Source organism: Eptatretus burgeri, chromosome 9 (assembly GCF_056783735.1).
Source record: "Eptatretus burgeri isolate ZD-2024b chromosome 9, Ebu_testis_v1, whole genome shotgun sequence".
Taxonomy (NCBI): Eukaryota; Metazoa; Chordata; class Myxini; order Myxiniformes; family Myxinidae; genus Eptatretus; species Eptatretus burgeri.
In genome coordinates, this window is record NC_140969.1 from 17,261,870 (window position 1) to 17,288,373 (window position 26,504).

At 42.7% G+C, this 26,504-nt stretch overlaps 1 protein-coding gene across 5 annotated transcripts in view; it reads right to left on the reverse strand.

Moving 5' to 3' along the window:
* LOC147019630 (sodium/potassium/calcium exchanger 3-like) overlaps window positions 1-26,504 on the reverse strand; it is a 262,889-nt gene that overhangs the window by 8,311 nt on the left and 228,074 nt on the right. For 4 of the 5 annotated variants that reach the window (XR_015061467.1, XM_085894183.1, XM_085894181.1 and 1 more), the window contains exons 10-17: window positions 20,427-20,563; window positions 18,282-18,419; window positions 14,655-14,830; window positions 12,284-12,587; window positions 12,024-12,190; window positions 9,858-9,972; window positions 8,543-8,655; window positions 8,266-8,331 (exon numbers count right to left, since the gene is read on the reverse strand). Coding sequence is in view for 4 of the 5 variants with exons in the window: in XM_085894183.1 (XP_085750309.1) it covers window positions 8,266-8,331; window positions 8,543-8,655; window positions 9,858-9,972; window positions 12,024-12,190; window positions 12,284-12,587; window positions 14,655-14,830; window positions 18,282-18,419; window positions 20,427-20,563 (1,216 nt within the window). In the remaining variant the exon portion in view is untranslated. The remainder of the gene's footprint in view (window positions 1-8,265; window positions 8,332-8,542; window positions 8,656-9,857; window positions 9,973-12,023; window positions 12,191-12,283; window positions 12,588-14,654; window positions 14,831-18,281; window positions 18,420-20,426; window positions 20,564-26,504) is intronic. The other variant, XM_085894182.1, reaches the window with a different exon arrangement.

Below are 26,504 nucleotides of genomic sequence, written 5' to 3' on the forward strand. Positions count from 1 at the left end.
GAAACACCAACTGCAGAGTCGAAGTGAGAGAGAGTGAGAGCAAAGGGATGGGAGAAGGACACATGGTGGTGAACAAGTTGCACACACACTGAATGAAACAAAGAAAGAGAGAGAAGGGGAAAGTGGGGATAAAACAAAAAAGGAACAAACCAGGCGACAACTAACAAACTAAAGGTGGGGGATGGAAATAACAATAACCTGGAAAAATGGGGTAATTTGGGGATAGAAGACATCATGGAAGGAAATAAGAAACTGTACTGCACATTTATAGATACAGAGAAAGCCTATGATAGGATTCCAAGGAAAGTACAGGTGTGTTAGTATTCGAGGAAGAATGGCATGCCAGAGAAGATTGTTTGGATGATGATGTTAATGTATGTGGGAGCTAATGTTTTAGTCACGACAATGATTGGGGACTCACAATTTAGAGTGGAGGTTTGTCTCCACCAGGGGTCTGCACCAACAGGGTCACTGTCTGTAACAATGATGGACATACTGATCGTGACATCAGAGATGGAGAATTCCGGGAGCTCCTGTTCACAGACTACTTTGCCATAACAGCAGAGTCGAAGGAAGAACTGCATAGAAGAGTGCTGGGATGGAAACAGAGCTTAGAGAGGCAGGGGTTGAAGCTTAATGCTGGAAAGACAGAGGTAATGGTGGGTGGTAAGTCTGATGTGGAGAGGGTGAAGATTGTAAATATAAAGGGTGGAGATCTGACAGAAGTGGAGAAATTCAAATACCTTGGTGAAACACAGAATAAAGGGGGAGGTTGTGAATCATAAATCCAGGATAGAGTGAACACAACATGTGCCAAATGGAAGGAGGTTATTGGAGGTGCACAGAAGAAGATCCTAGGTATGGATGGGGGATGACTTGAGGTGGTGGTGAATAGCTGTCTTGAACCCCTGGAGGGAAGAATGGGATGAAACAGACTGGGGAAGACAGTTCCTCAGGCAAGATAAAAGAGAAACAAATGAGTGGAGGTGAGCAGTGAGCCTGGATTTTGGGAGTTTAATGAGAAGGTTACTGGCAGACCGTGTGCACCCTGCATAGACCTGGGAGGGACAGAGACAAAAGAGGGTAGAGGGTGAAAAACCAAAAATGAGATGTTGGAACACAGAGAGGCCACCAACCTGTCTATATTGTGAAAGTAACAGGCCTCGACACTCAGATTTGTTGCAGGATATGCCAATGATTTTGAGGGCCTTGCTTTCCATGGCACCAAGAAGGGCAAGGTTTGAGACAGGGGGCCAGCCCATAGGAGAGAGCAGTACTCCACAAAACTGCTAATTAAGGCCTTGTCGGTTGCCAAAAGTTCAGATTTGCTAAGGAAAGACCTTGTATGACGAAGAATGCCCAATCGGCAGCTGGCTTTGGAGGCCATCTTGGAAATATGTTTTGCTTAAGAGAGGTTATGTCTGATCATGAGGCACAAAAGTTTGATTGACTTAACCTCTTCAAGTGGTTTGTTTAGGAAGTAGATGTGAGGGTTTGCCAGACTGTCCTTTCAGAGAGACAGTGAGTGTGTGGGATTTGTCGGGGTTGAAAGACATATTCCAAGTGTTGGACCAGCTTCTGATTCTGTAAAGGTCTGCAAGAGGGAAGAGGCTGCTACCTGCCTTTCTGAAGGATGAGAAATGATTCAACAGAAGGTGGAATCATCAGCAACGAGACAGGCAGGATTTTCCAAGAATCGGAGATCATTGATGAACATGAGGAACAAGACTGGGCCCAAGGCATTGCCTTGTTTCAACGTGAAGACGAGTTATCCAGCCCAAAACACTGCCTTGTTAAGATGAGTTATGCTGCAGTGGTCCATGAGATCAACATCTTTCTGCATGGATGCCAGTATGCTGTACAATCATTATCAGTGCCTTCCATGTTTTTGAAATGGAATTTAATTTTATTTTCTCATTCCACTAGTTATGCGTATTATCCAAATAAAAAAAATGTCCAAGACTGCCTGTATAAAAATTATCTCGCATTGTTTTGTACAAAGAAATGCAAAGAGGTTAAGGACACAGAAAGCAACTCCGTCCATTCAGGCCTCGTCACCACATCCCCCCCAACACTAATATATACAGTATGGAAGTTGACTGTGACAAAAGATTGAGACAACCGATGACAACATGGTGCACATACCGACGAATGAAGAACGAGCACAAATGCCATGCCACACACCATGTACCCTAAAATGCAAGCTGCACCACGTTGGTACTATTCTCTGACTACATTTTTTGTATCCCTGCCTTATTTATAACCGAGCAGTGGCTCTCCTATTCTTGACTTTTTCTGAAATTATCTGGCCAGGCCGGATGTTTGAATGTGGCAGGAATTTGTCATTTGTTCAGGGTGTTGGCGATTATTCGCCGACTCTTTGCAAAAGACACCGTGGGATCTTTAACATCCACCAATTAATGCCAGGAGACAGGACTCATGGTTTTAAATCTGCACAAGAGATGGCACACACCTTTTCGCTTAATGCTTCACCCTCCATGCGAAACATTAGGGTGACAGTTTGGAGCTAGATAGAGATTCAAACCCAGGCTCGACAGTTCAGAGGTAAACGCGCATCCCTCGAATCCATCCTGCCAGGTCAGGTCAGGTATGGGAGCATGCACCAGAGCAGCACGTCGCTGCGTCCACTTTTCGCCGGTACTCCAGGGGCCTCCATCTGGCCATCTCCCAGGCAGATGCCTGGCCCATCCCAATCTCCTTGAGATGCCGATCAACCTGCAGCAACGAGGCACGTGGTTGGCCCATTGGCCTCCTCCACTCACGAGACTCCCTCGCTGAGAAAATCTGGTGAGCAGGATCAGCGTCAGGAAAACGAGCCACATGTCCATACAGCCGCAGCTGATGCTCACAGACTATGCAGGTAACAAATCTCATTTGAGTCTTTCTCAGCAACCGCTCGTTAGACACAAAGTCCGACCAGCGATAGCCAAGGATTCTCCCTAGAGACCTGGTACCAAAGGAATTAAGTCTCCATCTCAGATCCTTGGTCAGTCCAAGTCTCACATCCATAGATCAAGACGAGAAGCACCAAGGACCTGAAGACTCGGACTTTCATTCTCCCGCACAGGTACCGGCAGCGCCACACCCCATTATGCAGTGAATCCAAGACTCCCCAGGCTCGACCCAGACGTCTGTTGACCTCTGACTCACAGCCAGCAGAGACATGAATATCACTGCCGAGGTAAGTGAATCTCTCCACGACCTCAACATCCTCACCACAAACAGGCACAGACAGGACAGCACAATCCAAGATGTCATTGAAAGCCTGGATCATAGTTTTGACGCAGGAATCCTAAAATTACAGTGGCTCCGACTGCTCATAAAGCATCTTGAGGGCCTCTAAAAGAATATGCAGATTGTCTGCAAAGATGACTGCATCATCTGTGAAATCAAGGTCAGAGATCTTGACATTCCCAAACGATGCACCGCAGCTTGATCTCTCTGACATCCTCCCCAGAATCCAGTCCATACAATTGCTGAAAACTGTGGGGGCAAGTACACACCCCTGACGAACTCCAGTAACAAATGGAAATAAGTCGGGGATGGTACCACCATATCTTACAGCACTCTCAGTTCCAGAGTAGAATTCAGACATCAGATCGATCAGTTTTTGTGGCACCCCACGAAGGCCAAGAATCCTCCAGAGGGCATCCCGATTCACTGAATCGAACGCTTTTCAGAGATCAACATCAGCTGCAAGCAGCCCCTGCCGAAACTCTCGTCTGCGTTCGGTGAGGACCCGAAGAGCAAGGATACGGTCAATCGTTGACCTCTTTGGTGTAAAGCCTGACTGCTCTGGACACTGGTGCTCAAGGAGATGGTGGCGAACCCTATCAAGAATTATCCGAGCAAAGACCTTGCCTGACACTGAGAGCAGCGTCACCCCTCAGTTGTTGTTGCAGTCTTGGCGATCACCCTTCCCTTTCCAGAGAGGGACAACAAGGCCCCTCTTCCAGTCAGTTGGGATGATGCCTGTGTTCAAGGCAGAGCACAGATCTGCGTGCAATGACATGAGTGCAGCATTTCCACCAGCCTTGAGAAGTTCAGCATGGATGCCACGGATCCCTGGAGCTTTACCCCATTTCAACCGGTTCACCGCAGCCTGTGTTTCCACAAGTGAAGGTGGACCACAGTTGATTGGAGGGTCAGCAACAGGGATTTCAACACCCCTAACGTCCAACTTGACAGTTGGTGGATCAGCCTGGTACAACAGCTCAAAGTACCTGGCCCAGCGGGCCTTTACTTCGGACTCCTCTGTCAAAAGCCGACCACCCTCTGCTCTCACTGCAGTTCACCGAGGGATGGGCTTGGATGAACGCAATGCATGAATTCCCCTGTAAGCAGGACGAGAATCACTTGTCCACAGGGGATGCTCTACCCCCTCACAGATTCCTCGCACATAGGCCTTCTTTTCCACCCTTAGCGCACGTGCAGTTTTACGCCTCAGCTCCCTGAACAGCTCAGCTCTGCCATTCAGCCTGTCCCTGCGACCCTGGTCAATGGTATCCAGTGTCCTTTGAGAGACAAAATTCTTCTTTGCCCTACGGTGAGTTCCAAGACATCCACCAGCATCATCAAGGATGGTGGTCTTGAAGGCACTCCACAACTCTTCAGGACCCCCCAAAGCACCCAGACCCCCCAAATCTCCACTCGGCTTGTTCGCAAACTCCTCAGCTACCCTCTCATCCTTGAGCTTGCCAACATCCAGCCGAGGCTGGGATGGTTCCATTCTCCTGGATTTAAGGTGCAACTTCAGAGTTGTTACAACAAGCTGGTGGTCAGTATTGAGGAACTGAGCACTCCAGTAGACCCTGCAGTTCTGGATCATCCTCCAGTGATCATCAACGAGAACAGGGTCAATCTCCTTTGCCACACCCCCAGCGTTGGAATACCAAGTCCAGCGATGAGCTTCTGGCCGCTGAAACCATGAACCGGCCACCCTAAGTCCATGACTTCTTGCAAAGTCAAGGAACTTAGTGCTATTCAGGTACACAGTTCCAGACCCATCGGGACCAACACATGCCTCATAACCATCCCTACCAGTTCCAGTCGATGCATTGAAATCCCCCAAGACTAGAAGTGTATCTCGGCTGGGGCACTGATCAACCACAGACTTGAGCGTGGCGTAGAACGCATCCTTCACGGTGAGATCACTCATCTCAGTCGGTGCATAAACAGGGCCCATGGAAATGACACCGAAGGAGTGACGAATCCTTAGTCTCATAATACGCTCGTAGACTGGTGTTGCCTCAATTATCATTGGAGTCAGCTTATTGGACACAGCTACAGCAACTCCTTGAGAATGGTAACAATCAGAGCGACCAGACCAATTGGTGTCACCACCCACCATGATCTCACTGCAATCCGGTCTCCGAACCTCAGAGAGTGCTGCAATACCGATGTCCAAACGCTTGAGCTCCGATGATAACAAAGACAGGTGATCATCCTCTCTTCGGGATCGGACATTCCAGGCACCCACCCGTAGGAACCACCTCAGGTTAACCCAAGGAGACCACCGTCTGGTGGATAACACCTCAGCACTACTCCGACACACTCTACCGCAATCTGACCCGGGAATGTTACCCCGTGGTTTCCCTCCTATCATCAAAGATTGGGGGTCCCGAAGGCTTTGCCCCAATCCCGTCATCCGGTGAGCTGCCCTGCGAAGGGAAGCTGCACAGAAGGTACTCCCACGGAGTGGGTTTTCAGGTTTCTTTGCGTTTTTCTGTTTTGCAGAATGAAGGGTTTTACGGTGGCCGGAGTGCAAATCCTGCCACCAACCTCCTAATAAGAAGTACTCCAACTGCAGGAGGACGTCCTCGGACACAGTTGGGCACTAGATATGGATGGCCGTTGGCTCACAAGGAGCTCCTCCACCCTTTGACAGGTTTTGTTTTTAATCCTGCTGGGTGTCCATCGCCAAACACCCTCCTCACCAAAAAACCTGGTGGGGGAGACGGTTTAGTCGCCGACAACCCGACCATGGAACAGGTTAGTACAGGTTTACATGATACCTGTGGCAAGTCACAGATCTAATCTGGCCTGAGCTGCCATCCTGCCAGCCCAATAAAAAACAGTCATATTCGCTGCTGAGGGATGTCTAACAGCAATAAGTAGCTCTTGACTACTTAAATTCCTCATTTATATCTCCACTTTAAAATCTTCCCTACAAAGTAACAAATAACTACTATATTGTGCTTTGAAAGTGGCATGCATTGATTGTGTCCACCAGTCACATTTCTGACATTCCATAAAGTCGAGGAACCCTTTCTCAAGAGCTGAAATCTTCCAATAATTTTATTTTTACCCCATGCATGCAAAGCGAAAAGCAATTGTCTTCCCCCCCCCCCCCCCAAAAAGCAATAGGTTCACTTCTGTCCGTCCTGTCTGCAAACGTCACTTTATGATCTAGGAACAACTGATTCAAATTGAATGTTATATATTTTGAACACAAAGCGGAGCATGAATGAATAAGAAGACAAGTTTGTAGTTTTACCGTACTTTGGCTATGAATTTGTCGCGATTGTGTTTGCGCAGAGAGGAGTGAGATAATATTTGTTACTCTGTCTGCCTGCATGGCAGTCAAACAAAATTGAAAATAATTTCAAACAGGAAACTTACTGTTTTATAAGGACGTTATAAAGGGCACAAACAACAGGCACGGATAACTCATGTAATGTGTTCGATACGGTGATGTATTCGACACTGCGTCAACTACGATAAATTCTGGAATTAATTAATTTATATGACTTTTACAATCTTTTTTTAATTTAAATTGAATTATATACATGAACCTTTAAATGCGTGTGTGTGTGTGTGTGTGTGTGTGTGTGTGTGTGTGTGTGTGTGTGTGTGTGTGTGTACATGAACACTGTAGAACACAAATCGCCTTCTTAATACTTCCAAGAACCACCAGTTTAGCAGTACTGTCAGACCCCACTATTTTCAGGAGATACGTTCCTGAAAAATGCTGGGAATGTCTGTTTTTAAATTTAATGTAATTTTTTTTTATACATGGTCGAGGCTCATGGAAGAGTGATTACACAGAACAAATCAGGCCACAATATAACAAAGGGAACATCAGGAGAAAGGGGAAACACCAACAGCAGGGTGGAGGAAGAAAATAGTCAGAGACTGACAAAGAAGGGATGCAGGTAACGATGAGTGGAAGAGGCCGCTGCCTGTCTCTCACAAGGATGAGGAATGTCACGGCAGAGAGTGGAGGCATCAGCAAAGAGATAAAGAAGATTTTACAGAGAGTCAGTGAGATCATTGATGAAGATTTGGAACAATATGGGGGCTATAGCACTGCCTTGGGAGAGTCCAGCATTGACAGAGAGAGGAGACTAAAGGGTTCCGTTGAGAGCACACCTTGTCTATGAGAGTCGAGGAAGTCAATAAACCAAGAGTGGAGATGGTCTTGGATTCCATAGGCAGACATTTTGGAGAGAAAGGCAGGATATCAGACTGTATTAAAAGCTCGAGATATGTCCAGAGAGATGGCCCTGATCTCACTTCTGATATTGAGGGCCTCCATCCATTGTTGGGAGAGTAGACGTAGCATGTCCAAGGTAGAGTGACCAGGTCTGAATCCGAATTGATGATCTGAGATGAGGCCGTTGCAGAAAATGAATGATTTTGTGTCGACTGCGATTATGGATTCCATGACCTTGCTGATGATTGGAAGAAAGCTAATTGGGCTGTAATTAAGGGGATCCATTTTTGCACCGTTTTTATGTTATGCAGTGATGTTGACTGATTTCCATTTTCCCAGGTGGATATAAGAGACCAGTACTGAAGTGTAAAAGAACAAAAAACAAAATTAACTTTAAAAAAAAACCCCAAAAAACGTGAAACGCAATTGTTAAATCAGGTCATACTTTATGACCCACGAATACGCAGGGTCCACGAATAGCGAATCTGTGAATGGCTTGGTCCGACAGTACTTTGATGTATTAAATATGGTGGTGTATAAAACTGCTTCAATAATGCTAAACTTCCGGATATTTGTTTAATGATCTTTAAAACCATTTTTTATTAAAATTGAAGAAAACACTTATACACGGTGCGGGGTATCATATTTTTGTGAACTCTTTGTTGAGGAATACATAACAGGTTACACAAAATGCAGGTGAAATAAAAAAAAATGAAGGTGTGCGGCATGTATAGACGCTAGAAGATCTGAGAAAATTAAACAAAATAACAGCAAGAAATCCATAAGAAAGGAAAGATAATGGAACTTGCTGTAAGGGCAACAGAAGCCAGGAGCAGGATCACTGAATAGATGAGGCCTTTGCTGTTTATCTCCACCTGTCAAAGGATGACAAGAAGTAAAACAAAATCATATATTTCTGCACTTTTAACTGAAGCTTGTAGGGAATTGGATTGTTCTTAGACAAATAATAACACGATGAACTGTGAGCACATGTAACACATGTTAAAGTTTGTTCAATTTGTGCAGCTAACTAAGCATACGTGTTACCAGGAAGGATTCTGAGCAAGTCAAGTCAGCAGTACTCACGTAGGAGCCAAAGTTGATGAAAAGTGTGTGTATTGTCCAAGGAAACCCCAGGCCCAATAAAATATCAAAGACATTGGAGCCGATGGAATTAGAAACAGCCATGTCCCCCAGACCTGGACACAATCAGACGGCAAACAGCTGTGTATTCAATGTGTAAAGCTTAACTAACAATACATTTGTGCACCAATTTGACAACCCACAAAAAGGAGTGCATGGACATATTTGTGGAAGAACAGTGTTGTTGAAAAAAAAACAAGAGGACAAGTAGCCAATAAATAGAATCTTTCCAGGCCAGTATCATGAATGGCCACTCAAAAGGGCAAGGTGAAATAGCCACAGACATGGCATCATCATCCAACCCAAGACAAACTTCATGATACTGCTAAGTAATAAGAACACCCAAAATATTACACCAAATTGATATCCACCAAAAGATACAACAAGACCGACGCATTGGTCAAGGCACAACTGATGATCATCCCTGATTTAAGGCTATTATTAAAACAGTGGAAAAACTCATAATCAACAAATGTCCATTATTATTACATTACAGTAGATTAAACATTCATGTTGAAGAATAAATTATATGGAAGATGCTTAAACCCAAATAATTGATCAATGGGGAAAAACTCAAAATTTTGAGACTACAAGACAATGCATGTTGCATTATTAAAGTGCGTGTGTGTGTGTGTGTGTGTGTGTGTGTGTGTGTGTGTGTGTGTGTGTGTGTGTGCACGGTATAATCATATATATATATATATATATATATATATATATATATATATATATATATATATATATATATATATATATATATATATATATATATGATTATTATTCAATGTACCATACTCCTTACATAGCATAGGTGCTGCCAAAGTAGTTTCTTGGCAAGGGTTATTCTGCATGGTTTGCCATTGCCTTCACAGTGTTGTTTGTCCTTTAAATGCTATATCCTTTAAATGCTGAGTGTCAAGCAAGGAAGCAGCACATCCCATTTTTAAAGTCATTCATATATCTTGGATGCGGCTTGAACTACCAACTTCACAGACTCAGAGTGGATGATCCAACCATTACACCATTGAGTCTGGTTATATATAAACCAATTCAGACAAGGATGCTGTGTTTAAACCTCTGTATGCCTTCTGTATTTGTGTTCAGGTGGTCTTGCTATTAAATTATAGAGATCAAGGAATGGGGTGGGTATTACAGTTATAAAATTCCAAGGCATGTGGCTGTTTAACTTGAAGGAGTGCACCATTATATTCTGAAATGTTTCGTAGAGTTGTTTTGCAGTGACACAAATTGCACAGACCTTGGCGTGCCACAATCAGGCTCGCCATGCAGTCGGGAACGCTGGTTCCAGCAGCAAGAAAGGTGATGCCCATAATGACATCAGGAATCCCCAGCGTGTACCCAATCACGGTCACCTATTGGAAACATGGTCATTTATAATTAGTTCTTAATTCTGGAAAGCAACTGTTATAACCTTGCATATTACAAACACTGCCTGGAATAAATCCTATCTAATTGCTGCAAAGTATTTAACCATTTTCAAAGTCAAATGTTCACTTTTAAAAAAAAGAAGAAGAATTATAGCTCATGTTTAACTAACCCTTATCTTTTTTGAAGCGCATGTGGGGAGTTAGAGTGTCTTGTTTGCTTCCTCTGTTTACTGAGATTGTCACCTGTTCACAAGCTATTAATTCATTATTAATTTAGAAAGTATAATTTGACTCAAAAGCCTCCGCGCACGTTAGATGACAACCCACTGTTGTGCTTGATCTCAATTAAAGGTCACATAAAATTAGAGAGACAGAGACAGAGACAGAGACAGCATCAAATGCTTCTAACTTGAGTTGTGGTTTGCAAAATTATTTTAAAATTGCAAATCACCTTTGACCTATTCAATGTAAAATTGAGTCAGTTCATCTTTGTTTGACAGTCCATACCTTTGTCAAGTATGATTGAAATTTATTGAGTGGTTCATAAGTTATTGCAGTAACAAAAAATTCAAATCAAAGGACACGACCTTCGGCCTTTGACCTTTTGAACCCAAAAATTAATCAGTTCATCTTTGTATGACAGTCCATAGTTATGCCAAGTTTCGTCAAAATCCCTTCTGCGGTTCACAAGCTATTGCGGTTAATGAAAATCTGCTATTTTCAACTAAAGGCCACATGACCATTGACCTTTGACCCCCACCTCAAGAGTTCATCTTTGCATCATAGTACATACTTGTACCATGTTTGGTCAAAATCCCTTTTGCGGTCCGTATAAGTGCTGAGCATGAAGCAACGAAGCAACATGTGCCATTTTTAAACTCTTTGATATGACTCGGTTGAGGTTCGAACTGCTGGACTCCCAGACTCAGAGAGCATGCATTAACCATTACATTAACCAGTTGCTTATAATGTAATGATTAGAACCTCCGCGCTGAGTCTGGGAGGTCAGCGGTTGGCACCTAACCCTGGCCGAGTCATACCAAAGACTTTTTAAATGGTACGTGCTGCTTTCTTGCTTAACGCTCAGCATTTAAAAAGGAGAAGGATACAGACAACCAGAGGTTGGCAACACTATTACAGGCTTTGATTGGCTTAGTGGCCTCCCCCTGCATTAGAGTTCCTTGTTAGAGAATTACTATTATTGTGTATAAAAATGGCACACCTCAGGATTGTTATCAATAGGTTGAACGAACGGATAACTACTTTACAGGAGGTAACGGAGTGTGAAAAAGATGTCGATGTAGATCAAAGTTGATTACGTTTGTGGACTGGGTCTGAAGAAGAGATTGGTAGGGGTGAGGGTGTGGTGAAGGTAAGCAGTGGTGGAGTGATTGTGTAGTTTACAGAGGAGTAAGTTTATTCAAGTGAGGTGCAGAAAGAGAACAGGGTGGTTGGGCAGGGAGGTATGGAGTGCTATTAAGGATAAGCAGAAAGCATTTATGAGGGACAAAATAACGAGACTGGAGTCGGACTCATATCGGTTTAGAAGGAAACATAAGCCAGTTCAAAAAATAACTCGGCAAGCCAAAAGAGAATATGAGAAGGATATGGCCGAGAATATTAAACATAGCAGTCACACATTCCTAAAGTACATAAGACAAAAAGAACAGGCTCAAACAAGTGTGGGCCCATTGGGAATATCACAGGAAGATGAATTTATGATGAAAGTGAGAAGGCATGCTTAATAGTTCTCATGGATTCAGCATTTACATACATAATAACAGACTTGGGATTTACTTGTAGCTGATAGTATCTATCATGGAGGTGAGCAAGGGATTTTGGAAGAGGTCCAAGGAGGAGTGGAGAAATAAAGAAGCAGCTCCAAAAACTGAGAAAAGATAAAGCTCTGGGGCCAGGTAATATTCATTCAAGTTGAGAGAGGTGGTGGAGCAGATAAGCCTGATGTTAGTTCACATAATTAACATTTCATTGAAGTCAGAACATAATTAAACAAACATAACTGCATCTATACTTACCATCCACACCATGATGTAGGAAAAAAATGCAATCCAAAGTGTAGAGAGCATGAACGAGGCCATCACACAGCGCTCCCAAGGTCCCGAGTTGCACTTTGGCACGGTAAAATGCAGCAATACACTTATGGGCCAGCACACCAACCAGAACACTTTCTGGAACCTCCCTTCTGCACTCAACGCAGGAGGACATGAATGTTCAGGAATGAAAACGAGATCGGATAATAGTTCCTACTTGCATCCTAGCCCCCGTACTTGCTTACCCGGTACCGCCCAGAGCGGTAGTTCATTCCCCTCTTCTTCCTCCTCAGCTGTCGCTTCCTCTTCTCTCTGCTGTTCCCCTTCCACTTCTTCACCCTCATCATTGTTGTTCTTTGCTGGCAATGCAACCTCCTGTCCAAGGAAAGCCCTTCCATTCTCCTGTGAAGGAGTTCCTGCCACAATAATCCCTCCATCTTTTGTCTTGTTGACTTCTTTCTCATCTTTCACATCTTCTTTCTCTCCATCTCGTTTCCACGGCACTGGTCCTGTTGCTGGTTCACGACGTAGCCTAAGCAAACGTTGATGCTGGAAAATCAGCAATCACAATTGGTTACAGGTATCCACGTTTACATCGCCCATTTATTCAACTGCTCCATCACATTACCATTATCTGCACTCCATAATCGTAGCATCGTTTTACACAATTAACAAGCAATGACGTAAGACTATGCATCAACAAACAATGACATTTAATCTAATAAGCTGTGTTAATTTTGTTAATTTTGATTCATCTATCTTAGGAACTTCATAAATGGATTGAGATTTCATGGTCGGTAACATTTTAAGTTTTTCTTCAACAGATTGTTTATATTGACTAACACACACACACACACACACACACACACACAACGGAATACCAGCATAAGCTCAAGAGCAGCTTTAATGCAGTCGACCTCTTAATTTCGAGCATGGGTCTGAAGGAAGTTAAAAAAAGATCCGCTAGCATTTTTAGCTCGCCTGTTTGAAGAACAGAGAGCTATAGCGATACCCCTGGCGTGAACGTGAGCGTCAGCGTGAGTGTGAAAATGTTAAAGTTTTTGGTGCAAGTTATTTCCTTTCTAATGTTTTTATCTACCACACTATTTTTTTACTGATTACAACATACAAATACATATATTGCTTTAAAATTATTTGGATCAGACCACTGCAATGCTTTATAAAAAATATTATTAGACTAGTCTTTTAAAAACGATAAACGTATAAACAGGTGAGCATTGGGTGGCTTTGACACCAACTCTCTGGTTCGGCCAAGCATTTAGGCAAACATATTTTTTAGTACTTTTCAAAACACATTTTCTATATTCCATATATTTTCTACTGTTGATTCAAAATTTGATATAGAGTATTTCTTTTTTTTGGGGTGCATATTCTCAAAGTGGAAAAAGAGATCTCCTTGAAGCAATGTGTTTGACTGCAAACCTGTCATAATATAATCAGTGTTCCAGGTGAAATTCAAACTGAAGGAGGAAGCAGAGCCAGTGCTTGGAAAAGCTCATCCTGTAGCATGTTCCATGATGGAACCAGTTTCTCACATATTAGATACAGATGACCCATCAGGTTATCATGTTACTCTGTAAGAATCAATAATTATACCTCGCTCCCTGAAAATGTGGGAAAGTCAGGAAACGCGAACAAAACCTGTGGACACCACCAAGTCAACATTAAGCCTCTATTGGAGGTGGCCCATAATGCTGTCTTCTGATAAGGATCTCATTATTAAGCTTGCATGTGGACAAGTCTTTCCAAAAGTTGATTTGTCACAACATTATCTGCAACTGGTGCGATATGAAGCATCTAAAGAGCTGCCGCCATCATATATAGACAGCAAAGGATTGCATCCCACTGAAGAAAATCTCATGGGCATTGTGGATGCCACCATCCCTCAAAGACAGACATTGAGCAGGTCGGATCTTCATTGGGTCAAGTGAATTTTAGTAATATGGATTTCGAAAGAATCTACAAACTATACTGTCAACCTTTTCAATCCTAAAATAGAACGGCACTCAGTAGAGCAGATACCTTTGCCAGGCAGGCTGAACAGTTTACGTTTTGAATCCCATCGATAGGCCGGATTTGCATCAGGTCCTTAACAAAAATCTAATCAGCTTGTTCTTGTCGCCTAACCAACTCATCCACCAAGTTTCATTCACATCCATCCATAACTATTTGAGATTTTGTGCTGTAATACTGTATCGTTTTTTGGCTCTACCTCTAAATGTTGAAGAATCACTTAAATTACCTAACATAGCAACTGACCTTTGACCTCTTGCCCAAAAAATCTAATCAGTTTATCTTTACATCATGATAATACTTGTACCAAGTTTTGTTTTAATCCCTTCAGCTGTTCTCGAGAATCACATTTTTACTCGACATGACCTCTGACCTTTGACCTCTTGATGCCAAAATATAATCAGTTTCTCTTTACATCATTGTACATACTTTTACTAAGTTTGACTTTGATCTCTTCAGCCGTTCTTAAGTTATCGTGGTAACAAAAAGCTATCACGGATAGATGGACGGACAACACCCGGAAACATAACCTCCATCCACCTTAGGTGGCAGAGGTAAAAATGTCCTGGTGGAACCTCTTACCTCACTGATGATAATTCGTCCAGCCATGCAGAGCCTTGTTCGAGGATGAAACTTTCGAGTGACCATGAGACGTAGGCTGGCGCTTGGGAAGTCGAGTTTCATCTCGGTTGGAGACAAAGACTCAGCAGAAAGAGCTGGTGATTGTGAACCCTCTCCTTCATACTCAGCAGCCCTTCCTTAGATATAGGTATGGAATGGGAGAGCAATCGATGTAAAGACATAGATGAATTCATCAGACGTGGAAACGATCAAGATAACACTCCATTCTCTCTTTACCCTTATATAATCTCACACATATGGCTTTCTTTAGTCTCATTTCAATAAACCCTCTGGTATTTCTCTTTTTCCTTGGTGAAAACAATTCAGCATCCAAAGTGCTGGAATGAGGGTGCAACAAAGGGATGATGGGGCAAATACCTCATCTGGTGTCTAATCTCAATTAAATTAAATAATGCAGAAAAACAAAGACAAAAAGGATATTATGGGATAAAAATAACCATAAAGATATCATGAGGATGTGAAAAGAAGGAAAATTTAAAATGTTGGAGGTAAAAAAGAAAAAGTTGGGCTTATAGGATAATGAAAAATCACTCATAGAGTGATACTTGGCGAAACAGAACGGCACTTGGAAGAACATGTACCTCCGCCAGGCTGAACAGTTTACATTTTGTATGCCACGAATAGGTCGGATCTGAATCCGGACCTGAACCAAAATCAAATTGGCTTGTTCTTGTTACCAAACCAACTCTTCCACAACTTTTCGAGATATCATGCTATATATAGTTTTTGGTGCCATCTCTCAATGGTGAAGAATCACTTAAAAAAATTATTGTATCCAGATCTGGATTTGAATCTTCACCAAAATTTAACCAATTAGTCCTTTTCACACACTCAACCAGTCCACAAAGTTTCTGCAGAATCCATCCATATAATCTTTTGAGATATCGTGCTGCATATCGTTTTTGGCCCCATCTCTCAATGGTGAAGAATCACTTGTAAATTAAATAATTCTCGTATCCAGATCCAGATATTCACCAAAATTGAAATGATTCATCCTTGTCACACACTCAATCTGTCCAAGTTTCGTCCGAATCCATCCATAATCTTTTGAGATATTGTGCTGTATATCGTGTTTGGCCATATCTCTCAATGGTGAAGAATCACTTCACAAATTCTCAGATCCAGATCCGGATTCGGATCGTCACCAAAATTATGCGTTGCTGTCCTTGGCCAGTCACCCACACACACACACAAAAATTTTCAAAACGATTGCTTCAAACCTATGGCCAAAATTCTTGTGACAAACAGACAGACAGACAGACAGACAGACAGACAAACATGACAGAGCAACATACTTGGCAAAAAAATTATTTCGCCAAGTAACTAGCCATAAGCCCAATATGTTTTGGAGTAAAACCACAAATTAACATCATTGAGATGTCAGAAAAATGCAGAGACCTTTCCAACCCCAACAAATATTTTATCTTTATTTTTATTATAATTATTTTCTTGTGTTACACAGGGTTTGCATTGAAACTAAAAAACACTAGAGAGTTCATAGAACACGATACCCCGCACAGTGTTTCAAGTATCTACTTCAATTTAAATGAAATAATGATTTTATAGATCGTATATTTAACAAGTTCGAATTGTGAACATACCCCGTGGGAGTTCATTCGTACAACGCTCAGGTGAGCGATAGCACAGACAACAGATAGTTTTGAAATTTGGTAAGATTTTCATCGCATCAGAAAAAGAAACCAGAATACCTCACAAGAGGGAGTCAAGTTTCATATCATCATTTGCGACATAATTTTGCATTGGGCATTGCCCAGCACATTGGATTATTTTTTTTAACAATTTTTTTAAAATGGGCCAAAAGGACCGTTTCTCAGCCCAAAGGGCCGGAATCGCACTTTGGGCTCAGTTAATGCCTGGGGAATGGTCTCTAGAATATACTTGTCAAGTTTAATTCGGTTCCGTCCACTAATAACTGAGAAATATCAGTTTTAAGAAAATGGGCCAAAACGGGCCGTTCCTCGGCCCGAAGGGCCGCAATCGCACTTTGGGCTCAGTTAATGCCTGCGCATATGTGTCTAGTATATGCCTGTCAATTTTCATCGATTCTGTTCACGATTAATGGAGAAATAGACGTTCAAATGAACTGTACACAAGAAAAGAGAGAACGCGAGCAGTGCTTCGACCCCGTGGGGTGGAAGACCCCACGGGGTAAAAATCCGGAATTTTAGCGCTATTGAAGTGGTCTTATACATCACCCTTTTCCACCACCTTATTTAATATGTCCAAGTACTGCGAAACTGGAGGTTATTGGAAGTGTAAAGAAGGCGATTTGTGTTCTTCAGTGTTCAAGTATATAATTCAATTGAAACAAAATAAAGATTGTAAAAGTGGAATAAATAAATTAATTCCAGGTTTTACAGTGTCGATTACACCACCCAATCTAACACGTTACATTAGTGATTTGTGACTGTTGTTTGTGTCCTTCATGACGTCCTTAAAAGCATTAAGTTTCCTGTTTGGAATGATTTTCTATTTTGTTGCAATACCAGGCAGTCTGACAGTACAAAATATTATCTCACACCTCTCTTCGCATGTGCGATTGGGACGAATTCAGAGCTAAAGTTCTGTAAAACGGCAAGTTTGTTCTCGATTCGTGTTCAAAATATAACATTTAATTCAAATTAAGTTGTTCCTCGATCGTAAACTGATAAGACGGACAGATGGATGGACCTGAAACAATTCCTTTTTGCATCGCATGTGCGGGATAATTAGTGGAAACAGGAATATTTAATGTTACACAGCCAAATAATTTAGAGAAACAGTTGGGCTACAGGCTATTTCTTCAAACCAGACAAATCCTTTTACCAGTTTTGCAGAATGCATACGAGACTGATGCATACCAGACAAAAAACAATTCGTTATTTATTTTATTTGCAGTTGTGGAAGAAATAAAGATACAAAAGGAAATTGTTCCTTCCTTTCCTTCATTCATGCCTCTTTTTTTTCCTGCCTGTGGAATAAATTTCCACATTCTCTTCACTCTAACCACTCTACTACAATGGAGTGGACGTTCTAACCATTACGCCATCGAGATTTTGTACACAAAAAAAATTAATTCATGCGAATTAAATTATGTTCTCAGGATTTTTGCAAGGAAATAAAGATGCTTTAATTACACTTCTATAAAACCCTCCTTCGAAATATACACAAATAAATTAGGTGAGAAAAGGTTATTTGGTACGTCATGCCTGTTTTGCATGCCAACCTCAACATTCATAAAGCATAATATGTGTTCTCCATGAGAAAGTAATGAGGACAATAATAATATGATAATAAAATAATAGTGACAATAATTATAATTAAAATAATGAACTTAATCTCATTAGTAAAATGGACTCTCAAAGTAGCCACAAAGGCACATTACTCGTACATCAGAATGCATTTAATAGCCACAAAGATCACGCAAAGCATCAGTGGCACTGCAATAAAGGGAGTTTTGTTGGATCCAATTCCACTGGGATTAGTACATCAGACAAGACCAGAAAGCAATTAAGCATAGGTCTAAGAATCTGTCCTGAATGTTTTTTAAATTGTAATTTGTTTTACCTGTCCATGCCATGGCTCCTTTAACTGAATTGTCTCCCTGAGGAGACCAGGATCCACCATCCTCCCTTGCTGGTATGTGATCGGGCCTTGACGGACCTTGATTTCCTCCAGAAACAGCAGCCGGATCTGCAGGGGCTGCTATTACAGAAAATGGTGGCATAAAATTGTACATTAAAATTTGCTAAATTGATTAACAGGAAAATAAAGAACACGAAGAGCACAATTTTTTTTTACACAAAATAAATCAGAAGTTTCACACATTTTCTTCAATTACACAATTCCTCTCATTGAGAAACATCCTTTAATATTCCTCAAGCAAATAGCCTGTTATGGAGGAGCTCTCATCAGCTTAAAATGTAACAATTATCCAGAATGAGTGCAATCAGCAAAGTTTTAACTTCTATGCTTGCAAGGTCAAACTATCACGTTTTGGAGCAGCAGAAATTACCATGCCACGAAATTATGTCTGAAAATAGTATGCTTTGCAGATCAGGAGTGGCAAACCTATTTTTAATACTGGACTTAAACATGAGGGTTCCATCTGTGAGATATATTTTTGTGGGTTGGCTTACCTCGTAGGCTGACAGGCTGCTGATGCCATGGTTGGAGGCATCATTGGGGTGCTTCTTACAAGAACTAAACCAACTTCACTGATGACCAATGGAATGGCTGCCAAATGAGCAGTAGATTCCTGAATGTGATTTTAAAGGAATATCTATCTGAACTTCTCTGAAAAATTTGGAAAACGCGTGCAATGCTGTCCAGAAAAGGTTTTTTAAAGAAAATATATATATATATATATATATATATATATATATATATATATATATATATATATATATATATATATATATATATATGAGATGTCGACACTTTTTTTTAAGTTTTCAGTAGCATAGACTACTTTCAGTAAAATAATCATTTACAGGATAATCAACAGTGTATTTACAGTACAAGCATTACCTAAAATGGCAAGTTCAGGCTGGCAGGATAGCTTCAAGATATGCACACTTGCCTTTGAACTGACTAACCTGGGTTTGAATGTCGACCCAGCCAGCTATCAACTGTTATCCTGGTGATTTGCGTGCAGGAAGATGCATCAGTTTGTGTACCGTCCCTCAGAAGGACGTTGAGCTGGAGGACCCATGTGCCAGCACTGGTCATTGGTGAACGGAAAAGATCCCATGGTGTCATTCGAAAAAAGTAAGTAGGGTTTCCAAAGTACTAATCCTCACCCTAACAGCTCACCGGCACCCTGAACATATTCGAAATTCCTGCCACCTTCTGTCGAATGTCTGCCATGGCGAACTGGTTCATGAAAGACTTGCACAAAAACATTGCAAACCCCAACACTAACCCTACAAGAAGATGGAAATAAGTGTGGCCATTAAAGAAGAAGGCTTGAATTGGCTGATTAAACAAACAAACAAAAATCCAATATTTAAGAATTTTCCTTGTGTAACACATACATACATATCATCCACAAGGAAGGTGCAATCTTCTTTCGGACAAGACCTGCCAAGTTAATGGACTTAAAGTAATACTGGACTAATATAAGTACACTCAAACTTGACACGTCATCACTCGACTCCCAAACTTTTATTCATCATATAATTATTTACTTATAACACTTAATCTAAAACATAAGGCTAAAAAATAAATCTAATTATTTGCATTACTTCTGTTAAAACCACTCCAAAAAAAGAAAAAATTTAACCCAAAACGTAGTGTGACACACATGGTGAAGTGATGAGCACACGTATTATTCAAACTGGAACGAGCATTTGTATTGCCTCAATGAGGGTCGTATTGGCTGGATATTTGGGAATGCTATAGACAATCTCTAGCATGATGTGGGATACCTTAGAAAAGTGCAAGAGATGGATTGGAGAGGTTCTGAATCCACCATCAGGTTTTAGCTGTGAAAAATTAACCGCATTTAATTTGTATTGGCCTGCTGTTTCAGTTTGTTTCAAAAAGAGAAATACTATCTTCATGTCAAATCCTGTGGACCTCTGAGAAAAGGTTCCAGAGTATCCAACAATACATAGCTCAGATATCCTCTGCAAACAATGGTGCACAATGAAAGAAAGTTATCTGAATCGATGTGGAAATGGTGTTACAAATTTAAGACTCAGAAGTCACCTTTGTTCAGTAAAATGATGGTGGCATCTGAGATGTTTCCTTCTTCTGCTTCACCTCGATTCCCCACTTCTTTGTTTCCATATCTTGCCAAGTGCGTGATGGCTTGCTGTGTCAGTTGTTGGATCCTCACATTAAACCTGCATGAGTTTATTTTTGAATTATGCAGGCCTATGAAAAGAGCAAAGTATATATGTATATTTCATAACTAATATTTTATCACTCCAAAGGGTGAATTAAAAGCCCAAGAAAATAAACAATGCATGATAAAAATCACAATGTAGTGTATCTGGAATTAAGGATAGTATGACGAAAACACAGTAAGTTGTTGAAATATGACTTGATGCCAAGGAAAGGCAAATCGAACGTTAAAAAGGAACAAAGAAATCAGATAGAAATGAAGGGAGAGCTTTGCAATTATGATGAACCAATGATGCAATGATTTTGCTGAACTACAATGTAAGGAATTTGGAAAGCTTTAATAAGTTGCATTTGGCTCTGAGAAGAGTCTGTAATTCATGGTAAGATTTGTTTCCAGGGAAGAAAAATAAAATGACAAAGAGAGGAATTATTTTTATAGGTACTATAACAATGACAGAGTTGGGGTTCTGAATAAGGATTGTTTTAAGAACAATACAAAATAAAACAAGAAAAAGAGCAATTAGAGATTGTGGACCCTCACCAGGACTGTTTTTGTGTGGTGTCTTTTGTGTGGCGTTTGTGGACTGGTGAGTAACGTAATTAATGTGACATAATTAGAACTGCCACTTTATAACTGCTGGCAGTGATGACCGGGTACCAAGACGTCCAGCTTTGATGCAACCCCACTTTGATCGGACACCTGACCCTGACCCACGACGTTGTAAAATTATTATTCATCATTCAAATGAATTCAGAATGGGATTAAAATAAATTCAATTCAAATCAAATGGAAGACCAAATAGGTACAGTCCTGCATTGGAGTAATCAGAAGGAACCCAAACAAGCTAAAAGAAAACATGAAGTCATTAGGAGGAACCTGGATAGGATTCGCATTTCAGCTGCTACTCCTCTACCTTCAAACCCTTCCAGGCACAACCAAGTGAGCCTGATTCAAAATATTTTTTTAAAGAACCCAAATCAAAAATTAAATAATTCTGGCTGCCAGACCATGCGTCCAATCAGGTTGAGATTTAAAACATTTTTCCCCAACACCACTAGATCATAATGAGCCTGATGTTGTCAGTGGTTAAGATGGTGGCTTAGGATCCTTAGGGTCCTTAGCTCAAGCCCTGCTGGCTGCTGAGTTAAAATCAGGGGGGTTGACAGCCTGTCATCCTTCTGAGGGACAGCGAAATGAGCACCAGTATACTGGTAATTATCCCTGCAGGGTCGAAGGCAACTAAAGGGTTGGCATCAGGAAGGGCATCTGGCTGTAAAACCATTGCCACAAGAAAGGGTACCATGATTGGAGCCCACAAAAAGCTGACCCCTGCTCAGGGATAAAGGCTTTCAAATGGTGTGATAATGATCACAAGATCATAATTGTGAAGTTTCATGTTGATTGATGAAGCGGTTCCAGAGCAAACATTATTTAATATTTTTCTTCAATCCAATATTGCTGCCAAACCTTCTTCTTCTTCTTCTTTCGGCTCGCTCCCGTTAGGCGTCGCCACAGTGGATCAACCGTTGTTTTGTTGTCCGCATAATGATTTGGCATAGGTTTTTACGTCGGATGCCCTTCCTGACGCAACCCTGGTCACCTCTTACGACACACAGGGATATGGTACACCTATTCTAACCGGGGCATACACCGGGCCCAGTACAACTGGTACTCATTTCGCCGACCTCGGAAGGATGGCAGGCTGAGTCAACCCCCTGGTGTTTTCGACTTGGTATGTATATATATATATATATATATATATATATATATATATATATATATATATATATATATATATATATATATACATATATACATATATATATATATACATATATATATATATATATATATATATATATATATATATATATATATATATATATTGTTGCGGATTCGCGCCCGCCGGCGTGCGTACGGCCACGTAACTCAAATCGCGGCACGTCGCCCACCGGACGGACAATCCAGTCGTGACCCTCTCGGACTAACGCCGGGAACTAGTCACGGGTGGACCTTTCGGTCTCACCACGATCGTGCCAATCGGCCCCCGTGTGGGATAGGGTTGCTCGCCAAATTCGACCTACCTAAGTACCCACACGGAGGGTAGACCGGGCGATCGCACCTCGCCGCAGGTCGACTTCAGACACGGGCCACTTTAAGCGACCCGTTCCGTACTATCGGGATAACCGAGCGGTGTTATTCGTCGGCCTCGACGGTTCGATTAATTATCGGGCGTTTTAGCCCACGACCAACCCTTTACGTGAAGCAAGATGGAGATTCAATGAAAGAAAAGACGAAGCGAAGCGGGAAAACAGTTCAACATAACTCACATTTATTTCGCGCTGAACGGGAAGCACACATATACAATTACACCAAAAGCACATGTAAAAAGAGAAGAAACACAATATTACACAAAAAGCAAATATAAAAGAAGAAGACAATGCAGAGCTATCCGACTACCGAGCACACGGCAACACATACAATTTTACTTCACAGACGGCGCCGACAACACATATTCCCAAAGCAAAAGAAAAGAACCACCCTCCAGGATGAGGCGGGCCTGGGGCCGAGACCGTGTCGGGCCTACCGTCTGATGATGAGATGCAAAGTGGCGGTGGCGCCTCAACTCCGCGGGCCTCGCGGACAGTGTCTGGTAGGGGGTGGGAAAGGGGCCCCCTTGTCGCACTATCTCAGCGCGGGGGGGAAACAGGAGGGGGGTTGTTGATGCTCGGGGGATGGCAGATATCACCCTGTCTCGGGTCCCGCGACGAGCGTCTCCTCCTCGACCTCGGTCGCGTTGCTGGCCTCTCCCTCTGCAGCTCCCGGCACCGACGCGAGCACCCCCTCGTCCGCCTTCGCCGCCGCCACCTCTCCACAGCTCCGTCTAATCGCCCTCTCCGTCTCCTCTCTTGGCTCGTCCCAACTCTTCACTCTTGACTTCTCCCCTCCGAACTGCCAACTGCCCACTGTTTGGCGAGCGCGGCCGTTTATATCCCCCGTGGCTTCGCTCCTTCACCTTTGACCCTCTGCCTCCGACCCTTCACCTCTCTAACTGGCTCCCCATTGGACCGAGGAAAAGTGGGCGTGAATGCTTTTTGATCCATGAATTTGCATATAGCGTCCTCACTCCAACGCCCTGGAGGCGGGGCCAAATCGCCCCAGCTCGCCGATAGGACGGAACAGAAGTGGGCGTGAGTCGTTTTTGATCCGTTTTTCTCGGAAAGTCTGTGATGTTTCTGAACACGCTGCTCGGTGCGCGCCCTACACGAGTCCAGTATCGGTGCCCACAAGTGGCGCGAGAATGGTGGGGATGCGATGGTGGCGAGTTGTGACGGTAAAGGTCGTGGGTGTTGTTGTGAAGCGGCATTGTGGTTGGTGGTTGTTGTTGTGAAGCGGCGTTGTGGTTGGTGGTTGTTGTGAAGCGGCGTTGTGGTTGGTGGTTGTTGTTGCGAAGCGGCGTTGTGGTTGGTGGTTGTTGTGTGATGGCTGTTGAGACGTGGTTGGTGGTGGTAGTAATGGCAGCTGGTCCAAAATAAAGATAGTAAAAGAAAAACGGCTATCCTGAAGAGTCGCAGCCCGACTGAATGACATTTATTCCCTCGAAACAACGGGTTTGGGCCTAACTACACATATACTTACAGAGATATCTCACCTAAGGGACCTGAATGGTGGTTTGCGAATTTCGTCAACCACAACAATATATATATATATATATATATATATATATATATATATATATATATATATATATATATATATATATATATATATAGCACCAACAACAGCACCAGTTGTACTGGGCCCGGTGTATGCCCCGGTTAGAATAGGTGTACCATATCCCTGTGTGTCGTAAGAGGCGACCAGGGTTGCGTCAGGAAGGGCATCCGGCGTAAAAACCTATGCCAAATCATTATGCGGACAACAAAACGAATTTCCATACCGGATCGGTCGAGGCCCGGGTTACCAACGACCGCCACCGGTACCGGTGGTCAGCAGGGTACCAGTGGAAATTGTGCTACTGCTGGGCGAAGGAGGAGAAGGAGACGGGGAAGGCGAGTCCGGAGGCAGTGGGAGAGGGGGAAGGGTAGAAGTGTGGAGGTGAGAGTTGGAACTCTGAATGTTGGGACGATGACTGGCAAAGGGCGAGAGTTGGCTGATATGATGGAGAGAAGAAAGGTGGACATACTGTGTGTACAAGAGACCAAGTGGATGGGGAGTAAGGCGAGGAGCATTGGAGGTGGTTTCAAACTGTTCTACCATGGTGTGGATGGGAGGAGAAATGGTGTCGGGATAATCCTGAAGGAAGATCATGTCAAGAGGGTATTGGAGGTGAGGAGGGTGTCTGACCGAGTGATGAGTGTGAAGTTGGAAATTGAAGGGGTGATGATGAATGTCATCAGTGCATATGCCCCACATATGGGGTGTGAGATGGAATATAAAGAAGATTTCTGGAGTGAGTTAGATGAAGTGGTGGAGAGTGTATCCAAGGATGAAAGAGTGGTGATTGGAGCAGATTTCAATGGACATGTTGGGGAAGGGAATAAAGAGGATGAGGAGGTGATGGGGAGGTACGGTCTCAACAAGAGAAATGTGGAAGGGCAAATGGTGGTAGAGTTTGCAAAAAGAATGGAAATGGCAGTGGTAAACACGTATTTCAAGAAGAAGGAGGAACACAGGGTGACATACAAGAGTGGAGGAAAGTGCACACAGGTGGATTACATCTTAAGTAGGAGATGCAACCTGAAAGAGATTAGTGACTGTAAGGTTGTGGCAGGGGAGAGTGTAGCTCGACAGCATCGATTGGTGGTCTGTAGGATGACTTTAGAGGTGAGGTTGAGGAAGAGAGTGAGGGCTGAACCAAGGACCAGATGGTGGAAGCTGAAGGAGGAAGACTGTTGCGTGAAATTTAGGGAGGAGGTGAGACAGGCGTTGGATGGTGGTAAAGATGGGTGGGATGATTGGGCAACGACAGCAGAAGTTGTGAGGGAGATAGCTAGGAAGGTACTTGGTGTGACATCTGGACAGAGGAAGGAAGATAAGGAGACTTGGTGGTGGAATGAGGAAGTACAGGAAAGTATAAGGAAGAAGGGGTTGGCTAAAAAGAAGTGGGATAGTCAGAGAGATGAAGAAAGTCGGCAGGAGTACAAGGAGTGGCGTCGAAAAGCAAAAAGAGAGGTGGCAAAGGCCAAGGAAAAGGCATATGACGAGCTGTATGAGAAGTTGGATACAAAAGAAGGGGAAAAGGATTTATACCGATTGGCAAGATGGAGGGACCGAGCTGGGAAGGATGTGCTGCAGGTTCGGGTGATAAAGGACGCAAATGGGAATGTGCTGACGAGCGAGGAGAGTGTGTTGAGAAGGTGGATGGAGTACTTTGAGGAGCTGATGAATGAAGAAAATGAGAGAGAGAGAAGGTTGGAAGAGGTGGAGATAGTGAATCTGGAAGTGGGGTGGATCAGTAAGGATGAAGTGAGGACTGCTATGAAGAAGATGAAAAGTGGAAAGGCGGTTGGCCCAGATGGAATACCAGTGGAGGCATGGAAGTGCTTAGGAGAGATGGCAGTGGGGTTGTTATCCAGATTGTTTAATAAAGTCTTGGAAAGTGAGAGGATGCCGGAGGAGTGGAGATTAAGTGTACTGATTCCGATTTTCAAGAATAAGGGTGATGTGCAGAGTTGTGGAAATTACAGAGGGATAAAGTTGTTAAGCCACACCATGAAGTTGTGGGAAAGAGTAGTGGAAGCTAGGTTGAGAGGAGAGGTGACGATCTGTGAGCAGCAATATGGGTTTATGCCAGGAAAGAGCACCACTGATGCGATGTTTGCTTTGAGAATGTTGATGGAGAAGTATAGGGAAGGCCAGAAAGAGTTACATTGTGTGTTTGTGGATTTAGAGAAAGCTTATGATCGGGTGCCAAGAGAGGAGTTGTGGTATTGTAT